This window comes from Podarcis muralis, chromosome 4 (assembly GCF_964188315.1).
Source record: "Podarcis muralis chromosome 4, rPodMur119.hap1.1, whole genome shotgun sequence".
Taxonomy (NCBI): domain Eukaryota; kingdom Metazoa; phylum Chordata; class Lepidosauria; order Squamata; family Lacertidae; genus Podarcis; species Podarcis muralis.
In genome coordinates, this window is record NC_135658.1 from 43,676,360 (window position 1) to 43,701,981 (window position 25,622).

The 25,622-nt window shown below is 42.1% G+C and overlaps 1 protein-coding gene across 3 annotated transcripts in view; it reads right to left on the reverse strand.

The window, feature by feature from the left end:
- Positions 1-25,622, reverse strand: part of CADM2 (cell adhesion molecule 2) — a 378,263-nt gene that overhangs the window by 140,146 nt on the left and 212,495 nt on the right. For all 3 annotated transcript variants that reach the window (XM_028726903.2, XM_028726901.2, XM_028726902.2), the window contains one exon: positions 20,010-20,159. In XM_028726903.2, the coding sequence (XP_028582736.1) occupies positions 20,010-20,159 (150 nt within the window). The remainder of the gene's footprint in view (positions 1-20,009; positions 20,160-25,622) is intronic.

Sequence of the window (25,622 nt, forward strand, 5' to 3'; positions counted from 1 at the left end):
TGAATGCTTTTCCTTCCCTCCCTACTTAAAACGTGGTTACAAAGCACGGATCCACATGGATCCTCAGGATTTTTGCACTGGGTCACCCCAGGTTCACCATCAGATCACATAAAATGTCCATGGCTACAGCCTGCACCAAAAAAATCACGCACCCACTGTTTCATGGGGCTGCAATGGCGCAAAAACGTGGTTACAAAGCATGGATCCACATGGATCCACAGGATTTTTGCATTGGGCTACCCCAAACTCACCGTCAGATCACGTTTGTGGCCACAGCATGAACCACAAAAATCATACATCCACTGTTTTGTTTAGAATATTTTTTTCTTGCTTTCCTCCTCTAAAAACTACGTGCGTGTTATGGTCAGGTGCGTGTTATAGAGCGAAAAATACGGTAATTAAAATCAAATTGATGGCAACCGATTAGGCAAAATTCTGTGCAGGTTGCCAGAGGAGGGAGTCAGGCTGTGCCCTGACCAAAGGCCTGGTGGAACAACTCTGTCTTGCAGGCCCTGCGGAAAGATGTCAGGTCCCGCAGGGCCCTAGTCTCTTGTGACAGAGCATTCCACCAAATTGGAGCCGCAGCCGAGAAGGCCCTGGCTCTAATTGAGGCCAGCCTAACCTCTCTGAGGCCTGGGACCTTGAGGATGTTATTATTTGCAGACCGTAGGTTTCTCTGTGGGGCATACCAGGAGAGGCGGTCCCGTAGGTACGAGGGTCCTAGGCCGTATAGGGCTTTAAAGGTTAAAACCAGCACCTTAAACCTGATCCTGTACTCCACCGGGAGCCAGTGCAGCTGGTATAGTACCGGTAAGCTTGTTGATGAATTCTTGGTTGCTGTCATTGGTATTACAGGCAGCTTTGTCAACAACCATGCCTCAGCAGAGAAGACTCATCACTGCCCAACAAGATAAAGACCAAGATCTTCAGCTACCTCCCACCACTCAAATTTTACCGACACATTATTTCTCCCTTTTAATAGTTACTTATTTCATAGATCACGGGAGGTCTGTGGACATAGTATGTCTTGATTTCAGCAAGCATTCAACAAGTCTTTCCTTGGATTCGTGGCAAAATGTGAGGTAGACATAAGGCTTCAAAGCCAACTCCTCCCCACATGCTGGGCTATGTGGTGTTTGGATTGCTTCTGTCAGCTCTCCTTGTCTATTACCAGCTGTCACCACAGCTGACACTTGCATCACTGGCACAGAGCTTCCCTTCTGTCTGTGAAACACACAGGTGAGTGTAAGGCCCACCAGGTAACAGTGGTGGAGCTGAGCTGGTCCAGGAACTATCCATCCAGCTCAGTCAGTTAGAGGATCTTCTATATCCCAAACTATTCTAATAGCTGGCACTGGTTGTCATAGGGACTGATCTGGACTTGATTGTTGCATCAGCCTTAAGTTGGTGCAGGGATGTGTCCCAGTCTGTGTCTCCCACTTCCCACTGCCAGGCTCTGGATATGGTGGTAGCTCTGCCACACTACAGAACCTAAGTGGTGACAGCACCAGATTTGGATAGTGGTACAATATGGTTAATTCGATCCAGGTGTGATTGAACCACCATACCCAATAAATACTCATTAATGGCTCTCATTAATTTGTTAGACTGGAGGAAGGTTTCAAGTGGATTGCCATGGGGCCAACATTTTTATAAATAATTTGAATGAGGGTAAAGAGGGGGCGCTCCTCAAATTCAGAGATTACCCAGATCCAGATAGCAAGACGATATAGCTTGGCTGTATTCTATCCTGATTAGGCAACATCTGGAGTACTGTGTCCAGTTCTGAGTGCCACATTGACAAACTGAAGCAGGTCCAAAAAAGGAAGACTAGAATGGTGAGGGGTTTGGAGGAAAGCTTGAAAGTGCTGGGCATGTGTAGTCTGGAGACATGGCAGCTGTCTGCAAATTCTTACAGTCTAGTGTGCAGAAGATCGAGCACTTGTTCTCTTGTTACTCCAGAGGGCAGGACTAAAACTAGTTGATAGAATTTCAGCTATCAGATATCAGCTAAATATTAAGAGAAACATCCTGATGGCAAGAGTTGTGGAACAGTGAAACTGACTTAGGCTCTCCTTTACTAAACATATTTAAGCGGAGACTGGATAGCCATCTGTAAGAAGCAAAGCAGTTGAATCCTGCATTGCAGATGACCCCCAATATCCTTTCAATTTCTATTATCCTGTCATAAAAATGTTTATTTACAATGATTCAAAATTTGTTCTTTGTACTTACAATTTCAATTTCAGCTGTAAAACTGCTATAGGCTTTTGGATGATCTTTGCATCAGTAATTCCTTGTGGATGTATCTGTACTACATCCACAAATATTTCACTTAGCATTTACAAAATTTGTATTATGATGGTCTCAGAGTTTGGCCTTGTGATGCAATAAACAACCTTCTGCTATCTGTTGTATAGAAAGTTTGTGGACAAATTAGCATGCTTAAGACTGCAACATTTAGCTAAAATTATTTTTAAAAACCCACTCAATAGTATAGTCACAGCCTGTTTTGAAATACTGAGTACCCTTAATTTTACTTCACATCTGCAGACCTGTGCATTGCAGCATTTGGCCTTGGGCTGGAGAGAGATTACTAGCAAGTCTGACATACTTAAAGGCTGTCAAAGCTGAATTAAAGGAATACCTAAATAAGAACAAAGAAAACAAATAATGTATACAGAGATTATGAAACTAAACATACTGCTTGTACTGCAGCAAGCCACACATTTAAAATACAGCCTGAAGCATAAACAAGAGATATATTACCATATGTTTTAAGGTAATCAAAGGTTAGTGCCAAAGCATTTAAGGATGCTGTAAACTGTGAAAAGGGAAATGATAATCTTCCAAATGTTTAGAACAAAAATGCCACTTTTTTGAGTCATTTTAAAAGGAAAAAAACCCCAAAGTTTAAGGTGAGGAAGGAGACTGCAGCCTGAAGAATACACATCTAATTTTTTTTGAAAATAAAATATAACTCTTTTACGTTCTAGTTACAAATATGAGGTGCAGACGAATATGGCTGGAACCCTCAGTAACAGGCCATTGCTTATGTTTAATATACGGAAAGGAACACATTCACTAGGCCCCTTTCTCATAGAGATGAAATGAAAGGCGCTGCGGCTTTTTCCTGAAGAGAAGCCAGAATGTATTTAGCTTGTAGTTGTTAAATGAGGCAGAGAAACTTTCATGGGCATTGCAAATCAGTCTCACCTTGTGTCTTGCTATGGAGGTGGCCTTGAAGTTGGATGTGCTATCAAAGCTGAGAATGTGTTTATATTATGCAATAAAATGGACAATTTGGCATTTACAAGACACAGTAAAAGGAATGACATAGATGCTGTGTACAGGTCTTGCCTAGGCTTTGTGAACTGAGGAACAATTGCCTATTCAGCTATGGAATCAGTGGATGGACTTGGGGTAGATATTATCTTTCTTGCTTTCCTATGTACACAGTCAAACCTAGAAGCCGCTTAGTACCAATGCTATACCTCACATCTAGCAAAAGCTCCAGATCAAGGTGTGTCCCCAAACTATGGATGGACATAATATTTCAAGGCAAGTGCAGCCCATGCAAGACAGGCTGAACACCCCAACTTGAATCAGGCAGCCCAACCCCATCTGGTGCCTCCAAATGTTTTGGACTGCAACTCCTACCATCCCCAGCCAATGTAGCCAATGGTCAGGGCTGATGGGAGTTGTAGTCTAAAACATCTAGAGGGCACCAGGTTGGAGGAGGCTGGTACCATAATATTCAATGGGACTTACTTCTGAGTAGACATGTATACTATTGCACTATAAGTAGTACTTTTAGTATGGAATTTTGAACTAGATACAATATTGTTTATGTTCCGCTCGAATCATTTGTGTCTTTCAAGTGACTAACATTTTCATTCTACTATATTATTTGTATACTTAACTACTAGCATTTATATACCACTGAAAGGTAAAGGTAAAGGGACCCCTGACCGTTAGGTCCAGTCGCGGATGACTCTGGGGTTGTGGAGCTCATCTCGCTTTACTGGCAGAGGGAGCCGGTGTACCGCTTCGAACCGCCGACCTTCTGATCAGCAAGCCCTAGGCTCTGTGGTTTAACCCACAGCTCCACCCACGTCCCACTTATATACCACTTATCTACTAGCATTATAATCAGCATTGCATTCCTTAATACATCATAACATTAAACCTATTTACATACTAGATGGCCAGTAGCCTAGAAGAATTATAATGCAAGGCATCCCAACCACCCTCAGTTCCTCACTTATGGAATGAAAATGCTAGTGCCAGCAATGATTCTGTCAGTTTTCACTACTATAACTCTGGCTGAATTTGAGCCTGAAGCACCTGGGCATCCCAAGCATAACAAACAATAGATGACAGTCACTACTTCATCGTTATTTGCATAGTGACATTCATATATAATGGTAGTGGTGATTAAAGGAAAATGCTGAGGTTTTCAATACATTTTTTCTCTCTCTACAAAAAATGCCTTCTGATTCTGTGGATAACAGAGTAGGGAAAATTAGGGAACTGACAGTGTTGCATAGTGGTTTGAGTGCTGGACTAGGACTTGGGAGACCAGGGTTCAAGTGCCCACTTGTCAAATGATGTTCACCTTGGGCCAGTCACTCACTCTCAGCCTAATTTACCCCACAGGTTTTATTGTGAAGATAAAAATGGGGAAGCATAGAATCTTGTATGCCACCTTGAGCTCCTTGAAGGAAAGGTACGATATAAATCATAGAATTGTAATTTCGAAAGGATCCAGAGGGTCGTCTAGTTCAACCCCCTGCAATGCAGGAATCTCAACTAGATCATGCATGACAGATGACCACCCAGCCTCTGCTTAAAAACCTCCAAGGAAGGAGAATCCACCACCATCCATGGGAGTCTGTCCCACTGTTGAACAACTCTTACAGTCAGAAAGTTCTTCCTAAAGGTTAGTCACAATCTCCTCTCTTGTAACTTAATCCATTGGTCTAGGTCCTAGTCTCCAGAGAAGGAGAAAGAAAGCTTGCTCCATCTGCCATATAACAACCTTTTAGATATCTGAAGATGACTCTCATACATCTTCTCAGTCTTCTCTTTACCAGGCTAAACATACCCAGTTCCTTCAACCTTTTCTCGTAAGGCTTGGTTTCAAGACCCTTGATCATATTGGTTGCACTTTGCTGCACATATTCTAGCTGTGTTTGGACCGAGGCAGAATAGAGTGGTACTATTACTTCCCTTGATCTGAACATTATATTTCTGTGTGATTTACATAGCCTGGAAAAGCATTAATGTTTTGGTTTGTTTATTTTTGTTTTTGCTACTGCATCCCATTCATGTTAACTTATGTTAAGCTTGTTTTCTACTAAGACCCCTAGATCTTTTTCATATTTACTACAGGCAAGCCAAACATTCCCATATTTTATTGATGCAGCTGGTTCTTCCTGTAGGACCTGGCATTTGCCCCTACTGAAATTCTTTTTTTTTTTTTTAGTTTGGGCCTAGTTCTCCAATCAGTTAAGGTCAACTTGAATTCTGATTCTGCCTTCTGAGGCATTGATTACCCCTCTCAGTTTGGTACCATCTGCAGATTTGTTGAACATCTCCTCAATACCTTAATCCAAGTTGTTTATAAATATGCAATAAATAAATGTAACTAGATAACAACATCAAAGGAAGAAATCAGCCACTCTAACATCAGATACTTTGTTGCAGAGAAAGGAAGAAAAAAGACTCTGTCCTTAACTGCAAAAAGTTTTACCCAGGACTAAAAAACTGCAGATACATTGTTGTCCAAGTGCCTAGATTGGTAGTGTGATCACTTTAAAAATTGGAGTATTTACTGAATGCCGAGGAAGATGGCAGCTAAAACATAAGTTGCCATCTTTTATTTTATAGAGCCGTCTATATCCCAATTATATAGGGATTTGGTTGATCTGACTTACATCCTATGCCTTTTTAAAATGTGCTTTTTTTGAGGGGGCAATTGGCTTGTTGTTTTTATTTTAATTATGTATTTTGTGGTTTTATATCTTGATTTTATTCTGTGAACTTGCCTGGGACCGCCAGGTATAGGGCAGTATATAAATTCAATAAATAGACAAAAATAAATTACATTTGTGCTGTCATTAGAGAAGGACTCAAGTAGCTCTATTCATCACTGACACCATATATATCATCATGGAAATATATAAGGAATAAGATGCTGGGAAAGGAAGGGGGGGGATATGTTCCTTCAAAGAGACCAAATAAAATCAAGTAAGCAATGCACAAAACTAATTAAAGTTGATGCAACAAAAACTAAAGCATTTTTGATGCAATTTATTAAACAGAAAGGCTGTGAAATTAACAGCAATCAAAAACTAATTAAAGCTGATGCAATAGAAGCAGCCAAAGAATGCCTGATAACATTTATTGAGCCAAAGAAACATGGCTGTCAAGTTAAACGAAATCAACCACATTCTGTTTTTGAATAGTAACGCAAAGATAATTATGCACTGGGTGACACTCTCTGAATAAGATTCAAGTCATTACCTCAGAAGACAAAAGGATTGACATGCAGTACTAAAGTGCTTCCACAGAAAGAAGGCCTTAATGTTTAAACCTTTGAAGAGATTCCTACTCCTAGAGTATGACTCATCAATTAAATATAACATGTCATTGTTATGTTATGATAACCATTAATTAATAACTGACATTTGGGATACTTGTGTTGCCTAACAGGGCATTTCAAGCTAGGAACAGAGCTCCAACTACTTCCCAGTCTTTCCGATGTGATACCTAAGAAATCACATTAACTGACATTTCAAGTCAAAGTGCCCAGGGGCAAAACCGACCCTTTATCCTCCTATAATGCTTGGCAACCTTTCATCTCTTACATGTGGTGCAATGACCAAATGAGACAACCACCCCAGACTCAAGGAAACCATTCCAAGAGCTTACTGGATTAGGGACTTTGGATAGCCTTGTTAAAAATTTGTTATATAACAGGATATATATTTCTTATATATCCTAAACTGCTTTGTATGTTCTTTAAAATTAAAAAGAACAAGCTGTCATTGTTGTCTTTTAAAGTTTTTATTATGCTTGAAAATAAAAAAGTATAGCACCTATGTTTTCAAAAGCACCTGTCTTTCCATTTTGCCCTAAATATTCCAGAGCCAGTCCATGGCCAGACAATGGCCAATTTCACATGTTCAAATCTCATTTTAGCAGAATGAGATATGCATGATTTTCACCTGCCAGAATAAAACCCCATTGCTCATCCCTTCATGCATGGAAGCAAGTAAGTCAAGAAGTCTCAGTTAACCATATCTTCCTGTTTGATTCAAATCAGATACTATTGGTTAATGGCTTGCATCTAAGCTTCCAGGGTATGGAAGCTAAATTGTTTTATTGTGTATTTTAATTATGTGCAGGCATATTTTATAAAGCGTGTTCTCTTTCATAGAGAGCATGTGTTGCAGTGGGGTCTGATAGGCCACCCCTCTGTTGCTGGGCAGGTTAGTATGGATGACCATCCGCAGTGATTGGGCGGTTGGGTTACTGGGCAAATTTTGGTGTTGCCATTTAGGGGGATGGACCAAAGGTTATAAAATCAAGTCATGCAGCACTGACTGGGCTCTTTTGCTGCATGCATCGGATCACCCACCCACCCTCCCTAATCTAGGGCTATTGCGATGACCTTGCTATGCCTGTCATGAGGTCGTCTGCTTTTGGGGTAGGAATTTTGTCCATTTGGCTGATTGGCTGCTGCCATTTGGTTTTTGCCTACCGCGTAGCAAATCGTCACAACTTGTAAGGTTGCGGTTAGGCATTGGTTAAAAAATTGGTTGGTGGAGGGGTAAGGATTGGCGGTGCCTGCCCCTCCAATGCTGCTGCTGCTGCTGCAAGGGAATTCCATTAAAGGAATCCAGGGGCTTCCCATTCTTTCGTCCGTACCCCTGAATGGGGCTTCGGGCCATGCAAGCCCCCAGGAGCATGCAGGGGGGGGGTGAGGGTCTGGTGCCCGGCTCCATGCTCTCCCCAATATTGTTTTCCCTTACTGGCTTTTGCTGGAATCTGGAAGTCAGGTCTGACCCTGGGCATGGGAACAGATAATCATAACCAATGCCTAAGCAACCACTCACATTTATGTATTTTAATGAAGTTGTGGCCAAAATTATGCCAAAAACCTTAAACAAAAATTATGTGTGAATTGTGAGTTATTTTAGGGGTGGCTTGGGGGACCTCGACACACAACTAGCTTTTCTACTTATAAACTACTTAGATGCTATTTGGCAAGTAAGGAGTATATTAATCAAATGATCAAACATTTTATTTGTATGCCACTTTTCCATAGTTAAAACCATGCTCAAGGTAGTTTACAATATGTAAAAAAGAAAAGTACACTAACTGCAAACATAACAAAAGTAGTCATAAACAATAAAGACATACCCTTCCAATTGTCCCTATTTTCCAGGGACAGTCCCAGAATTACAGCAGTTATCCTGGCTTCTGATTTGATCCCAGAACGTCGCTATTTCCTCTGCTAGTGCTGCCACTGCAGAGCTCAAGAAAAAAGATGAGTCAGTTGCCATAGCCCTGTCCAAGTCATGTTGCCAAGCAAGCTGCTGTTGCTGCTTGTGTGAGTGTTGGGAAGACTGCTCCCTCCTTTGCCAACTCCATCCGGCCTAGGGGGCAGGACCTGCACTCACTGCCAGGGCCTCCATCAAGACCTCCGGGACACGGCTGCTGTTGCTGCTTGCGTGAGTGTTGGGAGGACCGCTCCCTTTTCTGCCAACTCCATCTGGCCTAGGGGCGGGGCCTGCACTCACTGCCACAGCATAAGAGGCCTGAGAGAGGCCCCCGGGACACGGCTGCTGTTGCTGCTTGTGTGAGTGTTGGGAAGACTGCTCCCTCCTTTGCCAACTCCATCCGGCCTAGGGGGCAGGACCTGCACTCACTGCCAGGGCCTCCATCAAGACCTCCGGGACACGGCTGCTGTTGTTGCTTGTGTGAGTGTTGGGAGGACCGCTCCCTTTTCTGCCAACTCCATCTGGCCTAGGGGCGGGGCCTGCACTCACTGCCACAGCATAAGAGGCCTGAGAGAGGCCCCCGGGACACGGCTGCTGTTGCTGCTTGTGTGAGTGTTGGGAAGACTGCTCCCTCCTTTGCCAACTCCATCCGGCCTAGGGGGCAGGACCTGCACTCACTGCCAGGGCCTCCATCAAGACCTCCGGGACACGGCTGCTGTTGCTGCTTGCGTGAGTGTTGGGAGGACCGCTCCCTTTTCTGCCAACTCCATCTGGCCTAGGGGCGGGGCCTGCACTCACCGCCACAGCATAAGAGGCCTGAACAGCTACCGGCAGCAATGGACAAAATGGTTTTAAATGTTTTAATTGTTTTTAATTTGCAGCACTTTAAATGGTGGTTGTTGTTTTTTATAATATTATATGATTTTATTATTTTATTTTTGCTTGGGGAGGGATAAGCATTTAGTCAGCGCTATTGTTTCTTGCTTTGTTTTGTTCTGTTTTGTTTTATTATTATCATTATTATTCTGTTAAATTATTATATAGTTTGTATTTTGCTTTTTAAGGGGTGGGGTCAGGGCTGCCTGGGAGTGGGTCCCAGCAAACAAAATGGCTGGGGCATGTTCCACAGGGGGGGATGCACTGGGACAACCGATCTCAGTGATCATGGGTAGGAGGAGGAGTTACGCTAAGACCAGACCATGTCATTACAGAGGAGGCAGGTTTAGTCGTTGTCTGAGGACTATCCCTGCCTCCAGGTCTGGTCCTGACCGGAAGGATACTGGAATCAGCAAGGGAAACCCACATGACCTGAAAGTGTTGCTGTGCAATGCCAGGTCAATGATGAATAAAACCACTGCCATCCACGACCTGATTGTGGATGGAGGATTTGACCTGGCATGTGTGACAGAGACCTGGTTGGATGAAGCAGATGGGCCTGTCCTTGCCGCTGCTTGCCCACCAGGTTTCTCTTACGCACAGCAACCCAGGTCATGTGGGCGGGGAGGGGGGGTTGCAGTGATTTTTAGGAAGTCATTAGTCTGCACCAGGCGTCCTATTGGGAAGACCCAGTTCTCTGAGTGCATGTTCTGGAAGTTGGGCAATAGGGGCAGTACAGGATTCCTACTGGTGTACCGACCTCCCCGCTGCACCAAGGATTCCCTGCCCGAGCTGCTTCAGGTCGTGGCGGATATGCTCCTGGAGACACCTAGCTTGGTTGTCCTGGGGGATTTTAACATCCATGCCGACACGACCTTACAAGGGGCCGCTCGGGACTTCGTGGAAAGCATGGCCTCCATGGGGCTGTCCCTGAATAAGTTTGGCCCAACTCATAGCCATGGACATGCCTTAGACTTGGTGTTCACCTCTATGGATGCTGGTGATCTGACACTAACTAAAAGCGAAACAAAAGAAGTGCCATGGTCAGATCACTTCCTGGTGCAACTGGACTTCTCCGCAACCCTTCCCCTCTGCAGGGAGGTGGGACCAATTCAGATGGTCCGCCCCCGCCACTTAATGGATCCAATTGGCTTCCAGAGAGTGGTAGGGGATGCTTTATCCCAAGTTGATGGCCTTTCAGCTGATTCCCTGGTGGCACGCTGGAATGCGGAGTTAACCAGGGCTATTGACTGTCTGGCTCCGAAGCGCCCTCTCCGATTGCATGGAGCCCGGACAGCCCCGTGGTTTTCCCCGGAGCTGAGGGTGATGAAACAATCGTTGAGACGGCTAGAGCGCCGGTGGCGGAAAACTCATTCTGAATCAGACCGGACACGGGCTAGAGCTCAACGTCGAGCCTACCAAGTGGCAATGGCGACAGCGAAGAGGGCCTTCTTCGCTGCCTCCATAGCATCTGCAGAAAACAGCAGCAGGAGACTTTTTCAGGTGGTTCGCAATCTATCGGAACCACCTGTACCACCGGGGCCTGGTAGGGACCCCAAGATCTCCTGCAATGCTTTTGCAAAGTTTTTTGCAGATAAAATCGCTCAGATTCAGAAGGAGGTAGACTCCACCGTGGGAGCAGGGCCAGGGCGGGAGAGTGCTAGAGTTCTGTCTGGTCCTGTTACATGGGATCAATTCCAGTCTGTTACCTCCGAGGATGTGGACAGGCTGCTTGGAAAAGGGAAACCGACCACCTGTCTCCTTGATCCTTGCCCATCCTGGCTGATAAAAGCGAGCCGGGAAGGGCTGGGCGATGGGCTCTGCGGGGTGGTGAATGCTTCCCTCTGTGAGGGAGCCTTCCCAGACCCGCTGAAAGAGGCGGTCATTAAACCGCTTCTTAAAAAAACATCTTTAGACCCGGCCAATTTGGCCAACTATCGCCCAGTCTCAAATCTACCATTCTTGGGCAAGGTGATTGAGCGGGTGGTTGCTGAACAACTCCAAGCACGCCTGGAGGAAACGGACCATTTGGATCCCTTCCAGTCGGGATTCAGGTCTCACCATGGGACTGAAACTGCCTTGGTCGCGCTGGTTGATGATCTCCGGCGGGCTAGGGACAAAGGTGAGAGCTGTTTCCTAGTTCTGCTGGATCTCTCAGCGGCCTTTGACACCATCGACCATAACATCCTTCTGGACCGTCTAGAGGGGCTGGGAGCTGGGGGCACTGTCATACAGTGGTTCCGCTCCTTCCTCCTGGGTCGTGTCCAGAAAGTGGTGGTGGGGGATGAGTGCTCAGACCCCTGGGCTCTCACTTGTGGGGTGCCTCAGGGTTCTGTCCTCTCCCCCATGCTTTTTAATATCTATATGAAGCCGCTGGGAGAGATCATCAGGGGGTTTGGACTGGGTGTTCATCAGTACGCAGATGACACCCAGCTCTACCTCTCCTTTAAATCAGAACCAGTGAGGGCGGTGAAGGTCCTGTGTGAGTGCCTGGAGGCGGTTGGAGGATGGATGGCGGCTAACAGACTGAGGTTGAATCCTGACAAGACAGAAGTACTGTTTTTGGGGGACAGGGAGCGGGTTGGTGTGGGGGATTCCCTGGTCTTGAATGGGGTAACTGTGCCCCTAAAGGACCAGGTGCGTAGCCTGGGAGTCATTTTGGACTCACAGCTGTCCATGGAGGCGCAGGTTAACTCTGTGTCCAGGGCAGCTGTCTACCAGCTCCACCTGGTACGCAGGCTAAGACCCTACCTGCCCGCGAACTGTCTCGCCAGAGTGGTGCATGCTCTAGTTATCTCACGCTTGGACTACTGCAACGCGCTCTACGTGGGGCTACCTTTGAAGGTGACCCGGAAACTGCAATTAATCCAGAATGCGGCAGCTAGACTGGTGACTGGGAGTGGCCGCCGGGACCATATAACACCGGTTCTGAGAGACCTGCATTGGCTCCCAGTACGTTTCCGAGCACGATTCAAAGTGTTGGTGCTGACCTTTAAAGCCCTAAACGGCCTCGGTCCTGTATACCTGAAGGAGCGTCTCCACCCCCATCATTCAGCCCGGACACTGAGATCCAGCGCCGAGGGCCTTCTGGCGGTTCCCTCATTGCGAGAAGTGAGGCTACAGGGAACCAGACAGAGGGCCTTCTCGGTAGTGGCGCCCGCCCTGTGGAACGCCCTCCCATTAGATGTCAAAGAGACAAATAATTACCTGATATTCAGAAGACATCTTAAGGCAGCCCTGTTCAGGGAAGTTTTTAATATGTAATGCTGTACTGTTTTTAACACTGATTGGGAGCCGCCCAGAGTGGCTGGGGAAACTCAGCCAGATGGGCGGGGTATAAATAATAAATTATTATTATTATTATTAGGTATCTCTAGGTAACACTTGTTTGAGAACAGAATCTACATATGAAGTCAGTCTAGTGGTCAGGGAATCCAGATGTTCACAAAGCCAAGAGTCCAGACGGAGGGCAGGAACCAGCAAGGTAGAGTTAGGAACCACAGACATTGTTTCCAGCATCTGACTACTGCTGAGAGCTCTGTTTAAGAAGTTTGGAGCCAGCTGGTTCTCATCAGTGCATTCTGCTCTTTGTCTCTGATAGATGATCAGCTGCAGGTGGGCTCACTCCTCCTTTTCCCTCTTCAGACTGGTGTTCAACAGGTGAAGTTCACTCCTCAACCATTATACTGATGCTTGTTCCGACTGGCTGTGAGGTATAATCCTGTTGCCTCTCCATGGCTGCTACTGCCAGTCTCCTCCCTTGGGCACCTCATAGTGGCTGCTGGAGAGTTGGTGAGTAATAAGAGAGCCTGCTGCCACCAAGGCCCAGCCTCGCATGATGTGTCAGCTCTGAGGGGCAGACAGAGGGCAGGGCTACCCTGGGCAGAAAGAAAGGGGGAGTGGAGCAGAGCGCAAGGTTTGTTTGTTTTTTAAATGCTTTGTGTGTCTGTGTTTAATCTTGCCCTTATCTAAAATTTATTTATTGATGTGTGCTTTTCTTTTGTAAATCTACCAAAGAAGACAGGAGTGCCTGGCGTGCTCTGGTCCATGGGGTCACAAAGAGTCGGACACGACTAAACAACAACAACCAAAGAATAGAATAAAATCAGCATTAAGAGGTTTTCTCTGGATGGTGGAGGGTGTGTGTGCTGTGTCCCATTGGTGTAGTGGTGGTGGACACGGCCCAGGACCGACCGGCTGGCAGCCTGAAGGGCCCTGCCCTGCTTCTCTCCACCTGGCTTGGGGCGGGGCCTGACAGGTTCCATAAAAGAATGCTTCTGCTGCTGCTGGGCAGAGAGAGCTCCGTGTTTGTTTGTTTTTTTTAAAAAAAAAGCTTTTATTTTTTTATCAATGTGATTTTAAATTGTGATTGATATTAATGCTGTAATCTTAGTTTTAGATTTTATGATTTATGTGGAAATTGTTTTCCATTTGGTTGTGTACTTTTTGATGTGTTTTATTTATTGTTTATGACTTTTGTTATGTTGGTATTTATGTAAATTTTGTCATTCTGTAAGCTGCCTTGAGCATTGTTCTAACTATGGAAAGGCAATTTACAAGTAAGATGATGATGAAGAAGATGATGATGAAATTCTTGGTGGGGGGGAGGGCTATAAAATGGGGGGTTGAGGAGGGTCAGTTATGCGGAGTGAGAAATGCGCCTATCTTCATCTGAGCAATGTTGGAGGGTATGTAAACAAAGCATCAAAAAGTGCACAAATAAATTGGAAAAATTTCCACATAAAACAATAAATCTAAAGTAAAGATATAAAACATTAAATTCAGCAGCAACCCCCCACCCACCTAAACATTAACCCCGCCCAACAACCAACAGCAACTTAAATTACAGCTGTGGTATTTCTCTGTTCTTAAATTAATCAGTGTATAGGATTGCTCTGCCTATCTTTCTCATGGGGAAATCAGTATTCATGGCTGCTGAAAGTGTGTACATGTGCAAACCTTACTCCCCAGTCTCTGTCCCACTCCAAGATACAAAACATGCTTTACGTCCCATACAGGAAAATGAAAGGGCTATATTATTTACATTGTTTAAGTAGGCCAACCAGAAATCATAACAGGTGACATATACAGAAACACAGAACACAGCTTCCACTATTTAAGCTAATAAGTTAACCACTGTTTCCTGTAGATCCTTAATGAATTTTAAATTATTATTTTTTGAAATTACTGGAAGCAGTTAAGAAAGGGGGGGGGGTGAATGTAACAGCATTACATGCATATTGTCTCTTATTATTAATTTTTAAACTACAATATTTATGTTTTCATTTTTCCCATCCTGCACCTGTTTTTATCTACTTTTTGCTTTTCCAGCACAGATACAATGTGTGGCATTAGAGCGGTTGTATACATGTTTTTCATAGATAGTGAAAATAGTGGCTATATTATGTTAATAAAATCAATTTACTTTTGACTGAATATTCTCTCATTATTCAGTAAGACTGGAGGGATACTGTGTGGTCCTCTCAACACCCTTCATTACAACCTGACAACATGGTGATCTGATTTTTAATCTCACAGTCAAGGTTTTCCTTTTCTTAAGTTATCAGAATGAAAGCAAAAACTGCTACTTTGGTAGGAATTTTAAAAACCCCATCAAATAAATAAAAAGGGGGATATGTTGTCTGTTAGGAGCATATTAATCTACAGTAAGACCCTAGATGTTCCCATGATTATAAATATAGGAAATATCCACAGCTAACCGGAGCCACATTCCTATATATTACCTAAAAGTCATCAGTACAGGAAAATGCAGAGAAGTAAAATGAAGACATAAAATAGAATCCATTTGAAAGACGTTCATACCAAACCGGGGGGGGGGGGGGATATATCATTTGGGCTAGTTTAATAGTCTCTCTCATTAGGAGAAACGAACACACACTGAGAACATATCTCTGCCTTCTGATTAAGCAATGAGCCAATACAGCTGTAAATCTTCCAGAAATTCCCCACGGTTCAACTCAAAACAGCAGTGTTTTACTCTTTTCACCTCCTATCCTTCATTTTCAGACCATCATTGTGTTAAGTACATAGGAAAACTCTTCATCATGCTGTTAAAAGAAACAGGGTTTTTTCCTGCTATCCTGAGCAGCTTTGATACTGTACGTTCTTCTTATTTTTAGAGTGATAAAAAGAACCATAGAAAGGTAATTAGTCTATTGACTTCATAGCAGAGGAATGATAAATATTTAGGCCACAATTATTCACCTTAAAAATTATATGCACAATAAAGCCCAATTTCTTTCTCCATCTACCCTGTAGGGCAGATCTCTTTGTCTGAACTAATTTGCACAGGAAGGGAGTCTGAGGAACAGAGGCATACAGTGATAAGAAGAAACTTAATCTCTAGGCCTTGTTGATAAATTTAAAATTGACAAATCATTGGATGCATATGGCAACCACATGAAAGTATTATCAGGCTAACTCTGGCTAATAGTCACAATGGCTGTGCAGCACTTGAATACCAGTACCTGGGGAGAACAAGTGGAGCAGAATGAACTTGCGCTCCAGTCCTCCTTGTGGACTTCCCATAGACATCTGGTTGGCTGTTATGAGAACAGGAATTCTGTTAATTTAGTCCAAAATCCATATTGGAACAATATATTTATTAGACCAAACAAGTAGCAGAAAATAGTTCTGGAGAACATAAAAAACAGTGGTACCTGGGGTTACATATGCTTCAGGTTACATACGCTTCAGGTTACAGACTCCGCTAACCCAGAAATAGTACCTCGGGTTAAGAACTTTGCTTCAGGATGAGAACAGAAATCGTGCAGCGGCGGCACAGCAGCAGCGGAAGGGCCCATTAGCTAAAGTGGTGCTTCAGGTTAAGAACAGTTTCAGGTTAAGAACGGACCTCCAGAACGAATTAAGTACGTAACCAGAGGTACCACTGTATACTATTTAGTGACATTTTGGTTGGTAATAAAGATAATGTCTTATTGTGGATTTCGGTATTATTCTCATTGGCCAATGAGATTGGAATGCTTTATTGCAATCCAAATGCATATTTTAATTCATCATTGTATATAATTTTATGTGTGTGCTTACTTAAATTAATATTCTTTCTTGAATTGCACTTTGGCAATATGTTTTTCTCACTGATCTAATATATAAAAGCTGATATATTTTTGAAGAGTACCATTATGATCAATGACCAGAATTGTGAATTGACATAATAAACTCTCTCTATAGGACAACAGCTAATGAGTTGCAAAACTTTTTTTTAAAATGACATTTAAATATAGTATATTAAATAAGATATACAAGTTAAAGAAGGTATATAAGTGCCCATGATTCTTGACATACATCACATGATTGGATGAAAAGTCAAATTTTCCATGAGATAAATCATATTAGAAAGTGCTGCAAAATTAAATCTGTTAAGAACAAATGCAAAGAATGAGGTGTTTGGGCAGAAGGAGATGAAAATATATTTGAACATGGCCCTTTCCTTTTCCAAATTCATTTGTTAACTACCACACCATCTTTCCTATCTAAAAATAACATTCAAATGCTACAAAATGCTGAGTTTTCATATTAGATTTTTGCTGGCTTTACTTTATTTTGCACTGTAACACATGGCATGTAGCTAACTGAGCAATTTGATTAGGGTATTTCAATTTCATGCCATGATACTGAAGGTCATGAATTTAATCTTCCTCTATTCAATGTCACCATTTCTGCTGCTGCCCATAAATTAAGTAAAGCAACACTTTTGCTGAATAACCGGCCATCTACTCTAGAAACACCCTCCAACAGCCCTTCAAACAAAACAAGCCAGTGTTCGTATTCTAGGTCTCTGCCTAATGGGGGCGAATCCTATTTGTGCCTCCACACTGTCTGTGTGGGGAATGAGGACATTCAGAATGAGAGGATGGTTTGTGACTTCAGAAGAAGAAAGGGCTGCGTCTAGCCTTAAACGCAGGCCATCAGCAGTGCCAGTGCTGACTTCATCCTAAGGAAAACATCAATGATTGGGAGCGGAGAAGTTTTTTATTTTTCTCAATAAGGGCAACAGAAACATATCTTCCCTGCTTGTAAACTTCACATTGTATCTTGATACTGAGTGGAGCTTATGTTACCTTTGTGCAATCCTCAGGATATTCATTGAGTGTAATCCTATTGCATGCTTACCTGGGAGTAAGTCCTATTCAACTCAGTGGGACTTCTGAATAGATCAACATAGGATTGAGCTGCTAAAATATTCCTTTCATCATCTTTCTATTGTTTCATCCAATACAGTAATCTGTTCCTGTTCCAGAGAAAAAGCCTCTGGGCGAGTGGCTGTGGAATTACCTTTCTTTTTTGATATTTTATGTTTTCTAGATTTCTAATGAATCTTACTGCCATTTGAAAGCACGGACACACACACCAAGTATAAGCATTATTGTGTCTCAGACTAAAAACTTGTAAGTATATTAATGCTTTAATATTAACTGCATTTTTGCACTGTAATTCTATCTGATATTTTCATTGAAGAATAAGGTGTTTCTGTATGGAATTTATTGACCAGGTTTAAGGCAGAGCCCTATAAAACTAACCTCCATGCTTTAAAACTGACCTCTCAGCATCTTGGAGGAATCTGCCATATTCCACACCTGCATGTCATGTCTCCTAGCCATTTGCCAACCCTGTATTTGTTTGTGGCTGTCACTTCACAGTAAAAGAATATGGTGGGGTCCTTCCATAGTCTTGGCAAATAGCCACACCTAAGCACTTGCTTTCTTTCCCCTTCCAGCTGAAGGCTCAGAACTGTTGCTTCATTTTAGCATTCAAGTCAAAAAGAGTGCCAAACAATACACACACACACACACACACACACACACACACACACACATATATGCTCCAGACTTAAAGTTGTTATTCACAGCATTCACCAGAATTCACTATTAACAGTGGATTATTCAGATATAAAACTTCTGTGCAGAATTCATCAGTATTTTGCATATGTCTATAACATGTGAAGTAGCTGTTTTAGTACTCAAATGGAGAACTGAGTTGCCAAATTTAAGGTAAACAGAAAAGTAATTAAATAAGTATTGACCAGGAGGAAGACCCCACAGAAACATTTGCTTACAATCCCTACCCCGCAAGTAATGCCATCTAAACATGGTATCAGGATGCCACAGATACAATAAAGCCAGACTACAATCAGAAAACAGGAAACAACCTACATTTAAAGCACATAATACTAGAAAGGTAGTCCAGGCTACAGACCACAGGTCAAGTCACACAAACTTTATGCAGTCAAGGAATTAAGGAATCTAGAAACCATTTTTGTATGGGGAATAATGAGCTGCAAGTCTAACCCCAAGTGAACAGATGAGAAAGGAAAACTAAAAACACACATAGAGCAGATAGGTAATAGACGGGAGACCAAATATAAACTAATTAAATGTATAATAATATATAATAAAAGTATTCAATAGCTTCCCATACTTTATCATATGGCAATCCTCATAACAATCAAAAAAGTAGATCAACATCATTATTTCCATATTGTGGACTACAGCTCAAGTCACACATACATATTATTTGATCAAGGAAATAAGTACATAGGCAACACAAAAATATGTTCTCTTGCACTATGGGTGAGCACACACATACAACCAACAGCAATAGGATCAAGATCTGGACCATGGTCCTACCCGGTCATGGGCTATGGCTGCTTCAACTATTCTCTCAACCCTGAGTAGGTAGTGGGAAGCCAAATAAACAGCACAATCAGGTGGGTGCTGGGTGCCATACTTTTAGAGGGACAGTCACTATATTGAAGCAGTCAGCCAGTATGGCTCCTTCGCACTTCTTCTTCTCTCTCATTCTCCCCAACGCTGGCCATCACACTATAAGGGCAGCTGTCTGCCGCTATCATGAGGCATAAACACACCATCACTGTTTTGAGTAAGCTTGGGTCCTCCATGCTACTGCTCAGTGATTGAGGAACAGCCTCTAGAACCAAGGGGTGGTGATAATTTCAAATATCTGATGTACATGCCCACATGCCTGCTAGAAAAGTGTTTTGAAAAATAAAAGGTGACAGGAAAAGTAGACTGTCACGGAAAACTGGGGACCCAGATTCCCCAGCCCATACCCCCCAAAAAAAACCAACAGCGGAGCAAAAACAAGTCAGTTAGCAATCAGAACCAAGAGGCATTAACATAGTCCAAACATCAACATCTTTACATTTTTCTGATTTCACTCCCAATGTTTGTCAGATTCACAGCATTCAGCCGAACATTTTTTGAGCAACCACCACCATCAGTTTTAGCATTACTTATTTGTCTGCATGCCTCAGTCAGGGCCATAGCTACTGAGGGGAGCTATCCAGGTATTTTGCTCCATTGAAGCCTCCAGAGAGGTGTCATTGAGGCTCTGGAGGGGGATTCCAAACTGAATCTTTGACCCGGGTAAAATAAAGCCTAGTTTTGGCCCTGCCTCAGTTTCACTCCATTGGACAGACTCCTGGATTTGACCATGGTGCGCAAGCGAGCAATTCTTGGCAAATAAATAAAAAACTGTAGGACATTATTAAAGCAGTTTATACTTTTTTAAATCAATAAATTATTTATTACTTAAGTAAGTTAGAAATCAAAGCATATTCACCTTTCTTGTCATCGAAGTACAGAGTCTGTTGAGCTGGATTTGACCACTGGAGGGAGGTGTTATCATTTTGATCAACCCTACAGGTCAACGTTGCTGTTTCGCCCTCGATAACTGTAACATTCTGTGTGAGCGGAAACTGCCCTTGGCTACCTGCAGGGAGGATATATAAGAAAAAGAATGCAGGTTAGGTTACTGCAACACATTATAGGTAGGGATAGAAACATTAGTATTGTCCTATAATGCTTGTCCGTCCTTGTCATAAAGATAAGCAATTCAGGGAAAACAACCTCAATATCTGAACTATTTACCATATCTGTGGATGATGAAGAATCACAATATTAATGTGATTGTGGTAAGCTCCACCCATGCCCCTTAAGCTGTCATCCTTATAGAGTAGTGCAGGAGGGGCCACTGGAGATAAATTAGAGAAGCAACCAACAGCTACTGTGTCACAAGGAGGGGACTTTTGGTGGTGGAACTCAACACAGAGAAGGTGGAGCCAGGGCTCCATGCAAAAAGATAATGACCTGTGCTGGAGCAAGTATCGATTCAGAAATCATGCATTTGCATCATGCTGGCAGCAAACGCTCCATTGCTAAAGGGAAGAAAACTTATGGAAAGTATTATTTCACTGGGTCTACACTTTGTAAAGATTTATTTATTTATTTTATTTTTATGCTACCCTTCATCCAAAGATCACAGGGAAATTGATAAAATACAATATGCTCCAAGTATGAATAACATTGAATATCACCTGTGACATATTAAAAACAAAATGCATCATATACTGCATTATTTATTTAATCCAAAAGAAGCACAGGGCACAGGGCGGCATGCAGTAAAACAATGCCTCTAAATAAAACACTTTCAAATAACTGAGACATAATGAAATATTAAATATAATTAAATCCATGAACCTGAATTAAAAATTTAAAACTGAAAACACATATAAAACACATTTTTCCTTCTCCATATTTTCCACTCATTCTTCCAGCATTTAAAAAAAATGGTCCTTGCTTCTCAGCGTCTGTTGATGCAATATGGTGTATATAAAACCTAACTATGAAAGCAGTCATAACTTTGTGTTTGATATGAGTATGAAAGCAGTTTATGGATAGAGGCACCGAAGGAGTACAATAATGGTCATTTTTTTGTCTGGATCCACTAGTAACCAGGCAAACAAAAGTCAAATGGTTGATGGGGGATTATGCACAGAAAAAAATGAAACGCATTTAAAGCACATTCTAAATGCTTGCTTGGATTTCTCTGCCTTTTTAATAAATCAGGGAACGAGCCCCCCCTCCCCAAAATGCACTGTTATGGAGTTACAGGTTGTGTAGCATTTAGAGTGTTAATCTAGGATTTAGGAGACCAGGGTTCAAGTCCCCACTTAGCCACGAAACTCACTGGGTGACCTTAGGCCACACACTGCCTCTTAGCCTCAACTACCTCACAGGGTGGGAGAACAATGCATGACCCCTTGATTTTATTGGAGAAACTGTTGAGATACAAAAGCATTAAATACATAAAATACACCATATAAGAACTAGAAGAAGCTAGTTATAATTTGTATGTTGATGTGTAGAACTGCTTTTTCCTGGTCAGATCTCACTGTTAACAACAACAACAATAGTAAATAAATTATAACTTCTTTTTCTTTCCTTTGCTTCTCTACTGGTGAAAAACTCACTTATTCACCTTGCTAAATATGGATCATGCTGTTTCAAAGGAGAATTATAATTTGATGTCCCTCACAAATCTACCCAGTTTCCCCTTCTGTCTTCTAGTCTCGCCTAGATACTTCTCATTAGCTGGAAATGTGATGACTTTGCTTTGCCATATGTGGCTCCAGCATGTGCAGAAACGTAACAGCTATCTTGTTACCAATTATTTGAAGGAGTAAAAAGAACATGTATTTATTCTACCACCTACATCCACATCCATGAAGAGAATTGAATTAGTAATCCACACCGAGGGACAAAAGCATAAATTCCTCTGAATCACGATGCACATGAACTGGAACCATATATATTGTGAAACATTTAGAGGTTGATTAAACAAAATAGTGGTCTTCTGGCAGCATTTTCCAAATTGTGGCTCTAGTTAACCGTATAGAATGCGTAAAGAAATATATACGAAGGGGGGGAAAGCCAAACGAAAATACCCTGCACTGAGAGCAACAATAAGGATTATAATAATAATAACAAAAACATCCTGGTAATAATTACTGAGTTTGGAATAAGCTTAGCAGGATGTTGAAAAGCAAGCACCAGCACCATAGTATATGAACATATCTACACAGGTGAAATATGATCCTAAACCAATGATGCTAAAATGTAGCTCAAAGTACATGGAGAACGTTAAGTTGGGTTGCCACTTGAGGTCAAATCCACAAAGTTTCGAGCTGACTTTATTTTCTTGTAACACGAAGAACACTTAAAAGACTAAAAAGTCAAGAAAAAAAAAGGTTGTCCAGGGGGTTGTTGTGTTGATCGGCTGCGGCAGACTAACAAAACAACCAGGAGTTATTTATTTTCAAAGACTAACAACTTTATTATGGCACAAGCTTTCGTGGACTACAGCCCACTGCAACAGATGTATGGCATGAATCTGTCTGCCTATCTACACACACACGGTGTGGAGTGGGGATGTAATAAGTGGGGTCAAAAGGAAAGGAAATGCAGAAATCCAGAGACAGTGAAAATTAAATAGTTAACTGTGGCTTCGTTCTTGCAGCAAAACAAAGTTTCATGCTGTACTTAATATGATGTATATGCTTGTTTTACACTGGCATCATCTCTATAAGGGGGAAGGGGGGTGTCATCTCTGAAGCAGTGCTGAGAAGACAAACATGCATGTTTCATTTCTGGCAAAATATTAATGAGAAGAAATGGAACAAATGCCCATGTCTGTCAAGCTGTATCCTGAGTAATTCAGAATATCTCACAAAGAAAATAATTCTGCTGCTTGAAGGCAAGCAAAACACCCAGTGGCTAATAAGATATGTTTTCTGCTTTTGATCATTTATGCATTCTTCATTATTAACAATTTCACCCATCATGTCAATATTTACTTTCTTTGATGTTCATGGTTTAGCAATGCTGAGCTAGATTTACAGGAACGCTGCTTATTCTGCTTATGCATAGGCAGCCTGCAAGTGCAATCACCAATATAAATTATGATAGAACTTCTTATATTTTGGAGATTTACACATATAAAACAGTATGAATGAGTTACGCTCTGAACTAGGACCTGTAATTCACATTTATATGTACCTCTCAATCACACATTTGAGGTGTTTTATTATTTGAAAACTGCACTGCACTGAGAAGTAATATTTTGTGGCACCATGGTACCTTTCGGTGGCGGAAAAATGGAAACTTCACTGACATTATCCAGTTTTTAAGGGCTATGAAAATGCAAATTTAAAAATGTGTCACATTTTTATACATTGCATAAAGTAGAAGCAAAGGGGAAATTAAACAGCATTCACTGCCTTTACTTCTGATGAGTAAATTAAAAACTATGAAAAATTGCCAAGGTTTCTGCTCACTTCACCACAGGGGATTCCAGCTGACTTTCTTTCCATTTCTATTAGCTGACTTCTTTCCATCTGTATGTCATGAAATTGCCTCTTAAAATGTTGTCCTTCTGTATTATATATGCTTAGAACTACCAATGCAATCTGTTTGGATTGCATATATGGTTCATCACAGATATTTAGTATCATTTAGATGCCATTCTATGTAGCAAAACACTTAAAACATGGCAATTTTGAATACTGAAATACATGATTTTGTTGGACTTGTTGGTGTGCCCCTTTGGCCCACAAAATAACTACCAATATGGCAATGCTGATCGGCTGAGAGTCTCCCTGATGAATTAGTTCAGCAAGCTGCTCATGAAGCTAGCAGATGTTTACGGTGTCTAGGCCTGTAGAAACCTTATGGACCCTTTTCCTTCTCCTCCTCCCAAGAGCAAATGTCAGCACAACAGAGATCTGGAAGCATGCCATACAGCAGCACAGACAGAAAAAGCTGTCATGGAATACAGGCATGGTGCTGGGTACTAATTTTATTGGGTAGTTTAGTTTTACTAAGATCATTTCAAAATGCGCTGCTTACAGTGCTAATTATCCATTTATGTTTTACGATGTTTCTTTCGCAGTGCTAATTCTGATGTTACACAGTTCCAAAGGACAGAGAAGCAGAAAGCAAAATTAGGTGGCAGACCTGTGAGCCGATCATAACCTTAAAAAAAAAAAAAAAGTTTTGGGGAAAGTTCTGCATGAAACATACAGCTGTATTGTAAACAATATTAGGTATAAGGAAAAAGATATAACGGGGAGAATTCTAAAGCAAAACAAGGGTGTAACTGAAATAAATCCCCTAGTTCTCTATTAATGCCCGGTAATTTCTGTTCATTGCAACAAATGAGCTATTTATTGGTAATCAACGTAAGTGGCCAGAAGAATTGCTTCTATAATTGTAAAGGGAGGAGGGTGCAGATGACTTTGATTCAAAACAAACTGTTTTGCTAATGTCAAATATTGAATGCTATTTAAGGACATAGGAATGAGTGGTGCTGAACAGTCTTGTGACAAATGTTTTCTAAGCCATAATTATGACAATTATCAAAAGTAATTTTGTTGGAAATGAGACTGACCTTAATTAGACAGACATTATTATTATTATTATTGCCTTTGCTACAATGAACATAAGAGCACAACAAGATCCCTGCTGGATCAGCCCAAAGGTCTTTCTTGTGTCCAGCTTATTTTCCACAATGTCCAACCAGATGCTTCTGGGTACTCCTTAACAATGGTTTATTCCTCTTAAATGTGGAAATTTTATATAAGCAAAAAAAAAAGTTAAAATGTCCAGCTCTGTGCTAATTCACAAGTAGATTATTTGGAGCAGATTACATTGGGGTCACCTTCTGTGATGTAAGGTCACCCACTCAATTACTTGCAGGGTCACAACTTCACTGGAAAACCAGATGAGCTGGAGTTTAACCAAAATAAATAAATAAATAAATAAATAAATAAATAAATAAATCTATTTATCGGATTGTAGATCTAGATCGGATTGTAGATCTACATTATGGGACATGGGTGGCGCTGTGGGTTAAAGCCTCAGCGCCTAGGACTTGCCGATCGAAAGGTCGGCGGTTCGAATCCCCGCGGCAGGGTGCGCTCCCGTCACTCGGTCCCAGCGCCTGCCAACCTAGCAGTTTGAAAGCACCCCCGGGTGCAAGTAGATAAATAGGGACCGCTTACCAGCGGGAAGGTAAATGGCGTTTCCGTGTACGGTTCTGGCTCGCCAGAGCAGCGATGTCACGCTGGCCACGTGACCCGGAAGTGTCTGCGGACAGCGCTGGCTCCCGGCCTATAGAGTGAGATGAGCGCACAACCCTAGAGTCTGCCAAGACTGGCCCGTACGGGCAGGGGTACCTTTACCTTTACCTTTAGATCTAGATTCCAAAGAGCACACAAGTGATCCCAGGTGGGTAGTGTATAATAAGATATGATGAGACAAGTCCATACAGCTATAGATAACAAATATTTCACCCATCAGTACAGTACTACCATCTAAGCCAGGGGTTATCAACCTG